General features: G+C 39.4%; 1 protein-coding gene across 1 annotated transcript; it reads right to left on the reverse strand.

Annotated features, from left to right (window-relative positions):
- Positions 1 to 401: 401 nt before the first annotated feature.
- LOC144446507 (photoreceptor outer segment membrane glycoprotein 2-like) lies at positions 402 to 6,307 on the reverse strand. The gene is made up of 3 exons (XM_078136284.1): positions 5,742 to 6,307; positions 2,214 to 2,448; positions 402 to 605 (listed from the first exon to the last, which is right to left on the reverse strand). The coding sequence occupies exons 1-3, from the start codon at positions 6,305 to 6,307 to the stop codon at positions 402 to 404; spliced, it is 1,005 nt and encodes a 334-aa protein (XP_077992410.1).

Consider the following 6,307-nt stretch of genomic DNA (forward strand, 5'->3'; position numbering starts at 1 on the left):
CCTGCGTTGTTCGGTAGAGTCAAACTGAACGACACTCTTCTTACTTACATCGCGGTAAATTTAACCGAACCCTGAATGGGGTTCGAACCCCGACCGCAGTGGTAAGAGGCAAGTGGTTTAACCACTCGGCCACCGACAACCCATCATGGTTGACTTATGCTATGACCTTAAGGTATTCGTCTATTCCGGGAAAGAATTACTCAAAAAGTTGTCTTGCTTTCAGTGTTGTTTTTATTACATGACGGTATCCAACTGTTCTGAGTACATAGAATACGAATAGGTCCATACTCTTGTTAAAAGGTCAACCGAAGCTCAGACAACATGTGTTGGTTGTCTGATACTAACGCCAGCTGGACTTTGCATCTGGAAAGTCTGCAGTAACTTTAAGATAGTAAATATGACTACTTGGTTTCTTGTACTAGACACTTTTCAGCTTCTGTTACAGTTTCTTTGATTCCTTCGTCTCTGACACTTTTCGAAATGCGTACGCAATTCAGTGGAACATCTTCAAATAGCCAACCAGGTGAAGGAAGGGTGTGGTTGTCCGCTGCAGAGGCCGTGTAGATGGATGTTTGTAAGTATCTCGTAGCAATAAGAACAATTAACTGAGAGAGAGAGAGAGAGAGAGAGAGAGAGAGAGAGAGAGAGAGAGAGAGAGAGAGAGAGAGAGAGAGAGGAGAAAAGGAGGGAGGGAGGGAGGATAGGGAGAGGGATGGAGGAAAGGAGGGAGGAGAAGAAAAAAGAGAGAGAGAGAAAGAGAGAGAGAGAGAGAGAAAAGGAGGGAGGGAGGGAGGATAGGGAGAGGGATGGAGGAAAGGAGGGAGAAGAAAAAAGAGAGAGAAAGAGAGAAAGAGAGAGAGAGGGAGGGAGGGAGGGAGGATAGGGAGAGGAGAAGAAAAAAGAGAGAGAAAGAGAGAGAGAGAAAAGGAGGGAGGGAGGGAGGATAGGGAGAGGGATGGAGGAAAGGAGGGAGGAGAAGAAGAGAGAGAGAGAGAGAGAAATTCATCAATTTAAACATTAAGAAAAAATTATTAACTTTGTGTCAAACTACCAAGTAAACTCTGGGCATGGTTGACTTATGCTATGACCTTAAAACATTTAATTCAAAAGTCTAGGCGTGAGGTGAAAGGTCAGAGTCGAAATCAACCAAACCTAGGAGCCAACGCTAGCAAGTAAAAATAAATACAGGAAATAAAACATGACTGTGCACAGGATTTTGGAGGACTTTTGTTAACTAAATTTGTATTGGTGGAGGAGGGGTTATGAAATCCAAACATTAAATCTTTTTTAGAAGTGAGTTAATGATAGTGATGCCGAGGAGCAATAACGTCCCTTCATTGCTGAGAAATATTTAACGTTTTCAAGTTTGCGGTGATTGTTGCTATATATTCGGTAGAAAGTCAATTTTGATTCGCAGCGTAGGAGCACCGAAATGTTGAATTTCAGTGACTTTAATTCACTGAGAATTCTCGTTTTTCGCCTTTTAAATTCATATTGTATCAAATGGGATATCGTAGACTCGACGTCTGCAGCAAATCTCGGCTGAGACCGGGGGACAAACTCATATATTAAATCATGACTTTTCAACTTATAACGATCAGGATGCATGTGTCCCTTCAATCTACCAAATATCGTTTACTATTACTGTAGGAGGCGAGACGGTAGATTGGACTCGGAGCTAGCTTGCTGTATCTATTTTCGGGTAAGGCTGAACAACTTAGCGCGTAGTTACCCCCGGGTTTCTAACCCCCCCCCCCCCCAACAAACTAATTAATCAATTCTGGCTACTTACAATATTCGATTACTATGTGATTAGATTCATTTTCATAGGCAGGCCACTAATTTAAAAAACATATGTCACATGACTTAGAGTTAGTAGTATTCCAGATGTACAGAATACATAATTTACAGTGTTCCTTTTCTCATCATCATCATCATCATCATCATCATCATCATCATCATCATCATCATCATCATCATCATCATCATCATCATCATCATCATCATCATCATCATCATCATCATCATCATCATCATCATCATCACTGTCTGGTGGACCATTCTCGCAAACCAGAGCACACATTTCTGCTGACGCAACGGTACGTGTTGGACAGTGCCGTAAGAAATGATGTATTAAAAATTGAGATTTGTTGTTGTTTATCAACATTGCAGCTTACAGTGTGAAATATAATGTTATTATTATCCCTCTTTACCTGAGCTACAAACATACTCATTAGGATGCTACCCATAATGGCCAACCTCCGGGAAAAATATTCCGACAAAGCCTGTTTACAGCCTCGCTGATGTATCGTCATGGCAACGTTAAAGTCGTAGTTATAGTGTTCATTATTGTCGGTAACATGATGATGAATACATGGTCTCTTAGCTCTAGGGTCACAGCAACTGAAAGGTACGTCGTCATTTAGGTAGTGACCAGTTGACATTTTCCTGTAGGAGTCAGAGAAAGAAAAAGAAAAAGAATGAAAGAAAGACAGACAGACAGACAGACAGACAGACAGACAGACAGAGGGGTGAGAGAAAATAAGGAAACGGTTTACGAATACATGTACATCAAAACTATTATGCAGCGTGAAGTGTTCGTGATAGTCTAATGATCACAAAGCAGTAGAGCAATCAAATATTGAAGAGTAATTAAATTCGACGTAGAATCACGCGAATCACAGTTCAAGTAATTCTGTGTGCTTTTAGGCTATACGATAATTTCTAGCACGCAATTGCATACAACTGTGTTCATAACACATGTCTAACTTAGCGTGAAATTAATCACGCAATTCTTCTCTGGTGTTTTCACAACCTTATGCAAAACGTTTGTCATCAGGTAAACCATTTCATTACACATTAAATCCATGGTGTGTTTAGAGTTCGAGTGGTTTTCTTTATAAAGTTGTCACGTAACAACAAATCATCACAAGAGAACGAAAACATATTGCCAAGACGCTAACTCAAATCGACATTTCAATACGTTCTCCGGGATCTAGTTCAAATGCTTAATGTGATTTTCCGCATCACAGAAGATATAAATAGAAATGGTACACTTCGGCGGACACTGCATATATTGATATCGTGTTCGATACACACTATATAAAATGTGTTTTGAGAAACTGTGATCGATTTATCTACACTCCCACGCATCAACAATTTTACTTATTACATGACTACGGTACAATCCGGAAGATAAAATTACAAAATAAATGTCACAGTGCCAATCAACTTTAGATCCACTTCTGTTAACATGCCACCATCGGCATCATTCGTTGTAAAACTAACAAACCACCTTGCGTTCTTAAGAGTGGAACATTAAAAGTGTTTGTAGTCAGAATCAGCTGGATCTTACCCCAAGTTTGACCCGTAATGAAATAGTGTCCAAGGATGGGAGGAAGTGGATTCTTTCCTGCTTTCTTTAAAAAAAATACATGAGAGTAGATGCACCTGAGGGGGTGGGGGGTGATTTACCTGGGACGGAGTGGGGTGGGCAATCAAGGTACCTTATAGGCGGCAGGAAGATATCGATGTACCCAAGACGTAACGGTGGGGAATATCAATGTACAGAGAGATGGAAGGGGGTTATGTTCCTCTCATGTAACAGAGGTATCACACCGCCACCTGATGGTCAGTAGTATATAGCCAACAATCGTATTGAAGGGGTCCAAGCAGGATAGATAAAAAAAATCTCAATAGTATGCACTTTACCAAGTCAAACCAGAGTCAAACTGTCTCTGAAGTCAAACTGTGTCAAATAAAGTCGCAACTCATTTTGTAAAGACTAAAATAAAGTCACCAGATGTCATCAACATGAGTAGTATATACCGTCATACGCACGACTTTATGCAGTTCGTAACAACAAATTACAACAGTGCGAAACCTATCTAGACATTTGTACATACGGGCGTGTAGTATTTCTTAGATTGTTGTTTTCCTTGTCTACAATCTCAACATGTAATAACGTTGTGGTTTGAATATATTTCTTTACCTGTATCTCAAAGTTGTATCTGGAAAAGACATGGGATGACACCGAGCCTGTATAAACTTCTCTGTAGTATAGAGTGTATTGATACATTTGTAGTAGCAGGATTCGTGAGATATTTTCCTAAGGAAAACAGCAATCCAAGCAATACTACGTGTCCCTGTTTGTTGGTATGTTTCGTACAACATCAGATATCTAACACAACGATGTCATTCAACAGTCAAGATCGATGTATGTAGTCAGGTTTTACCGATATTCAGTATCAATGATTATCCAATGTCGTAATTCAAGTACGTACACAAGTAAATGTAGGTACACGTGTTTCAACTTAACTGTCATGAAACTGTGTAATATCAACAAGGTTAGGCCGTGGGTTAACAATTAATCTAAATATTTCATAATAGCAACGACATTTACTTTGTCTACGTTAAAGCTTATAGTACTACCTTTAAATAACCATAATACATTCTCGCAAACCAGCAGAGCTGTTATTTATTCCGCTACACTTCGGAATAAGTGGGACGGCGCATTAAGAAAGGTGCCGTAAAACAGAGTGTGGTTTGCGACGATGCAATAATAATATTTATTTTTACTAGATAGTGCTGAACACTTGTCTCCCAAGAAGTCTAGTGAGGGCCATCCCTCACGGGTTCAGTGTTGATGTAAAACACGAATTATGTGTATTGGAATTACAATGTAGTGGCTTCAGTACAATACCATACGTCGATGATAATACATATCACAGTGTTAAATACGTGTACTGTTATTCATATTCAGATATCGGAAGACTGAACATATGGATAAAGAAGTGAAAACCACTAGCGACAAAACTAGCCGTGATTCTAAATACAAATAAGATACAGATGAATGAGTGTATAGTCCAGGACAGAATATGTACACGTATTTGATAAAGCCCGGATAATTGTTGTTGCTTTGATGGTGTTGTCGGGGAAACCAAGTCATTTTAATACCGCATTGCTAGATCCAAGAGGCTGGGTACATGCACACAATACTTAGGCTAGATATACATATAAAAGACTCTACTTTCGATCAGCAACATATTTCAATAATGAAGTCCATATAGTTACATGTACCAACAAATCATGTAAGTTTTAACCGTAACCGGGGCTTGTGGCTAGTCGTTTTAAAATGTTAATATTTTCAGCCCTACCCTTGGATCTACTCGGTACAAACTGTGTGGCCTGACGTATTAAAACTTAAAAACATATATTTGACAGTTGCGATGATATATGAATATAATTAAAAAGTGCATTAAAGTACAACAGAAAGCACTAGGCTGCTCAGTACTTCGTCTTTTCCGAAAAAGCCAAGCCCCGTATGTGTACGCGTAAATTATGCATGCACATTGACGTCAACTCCGCATTTATGAGTTTGGTGACATCGACAGCTTAACTATTTTAGTCGCCCATTATTGCAGTACATAGCAAATAAAAACAAAACAAAGTGAACGAAGTTCTTCCATACACTGATATGAACGGGGTAGGATTTTGACAAGAACATCCTTGATTGAATATCTTGTACACTTTTCTTCGACAAGCATTTCAAACACATTACATAAGTTAGACTGATACATATCATATCATGACATAGTCAATGGCTTGATGGTTAATTGAATCCAACGAATCAGAATTCAATGAAAGGTGAAATTAAACTTCAACCAAGCTAGGTGAGCTAGATATCGGAAATTGTGCACAAGTAGAATGAATAAAGAAACTTATTACAATTGATATCTTACGCTTTCACTTCAGCATCGTCCATGTTGAGATATTTATTATTTATCCATGAAACTGCAAACCAATCATCGTAGTCGTTATTACCACAGCACTCGAAATCCATCTGTAGGTAGTCTATTTCTGTCTTGTACGTGCTGTTATCTTTGTATCGTTCCATTGCCTTTTCGATACCCTTTCTGAGAGAGTGTTGGAGATCGTCACGGTGAGCGAAACACATGCTGCCACTAGCTATTATTAGCACAACTATCACCATCAAAAAGACGAGATAGGGTCGTAGGAAGCCTTTGAATTTAGCACGTGTGTGTGCCTGTCCTGAACAGTGACAAATTCTACCTCCAGCGAGGAATAAAATGGCACACAAGAACCCAACTACTGTCAACATCCATGGCAATACGTTGTTGTTGTAGCCTTCGATCAAAGATGTCTTATCCTCTACTTTCAATTTGAAATAGATACCCATAGCAGCTATGAAGACACTTGCTCCAGCCGACAACCAATTCATGATCCACAGGATACCCCCAAGTCTGCCTCTGCCATTCTCCGTTATTTCTATAGAAAGGCATGGCAT

This window comes from Glandiceps talaboti, chromosome 2 (assembly GCF_964340395.1).
Source record: "Glandiceps talaboti chromosome 2, keGlaTala1.1, whole genome shotgun sequence".
NCBI lineage: Eukaryota > Metazoa > Hemichordata > Enteropneusta > Spengelidae > Glandiceps > Glandiceps talaboti.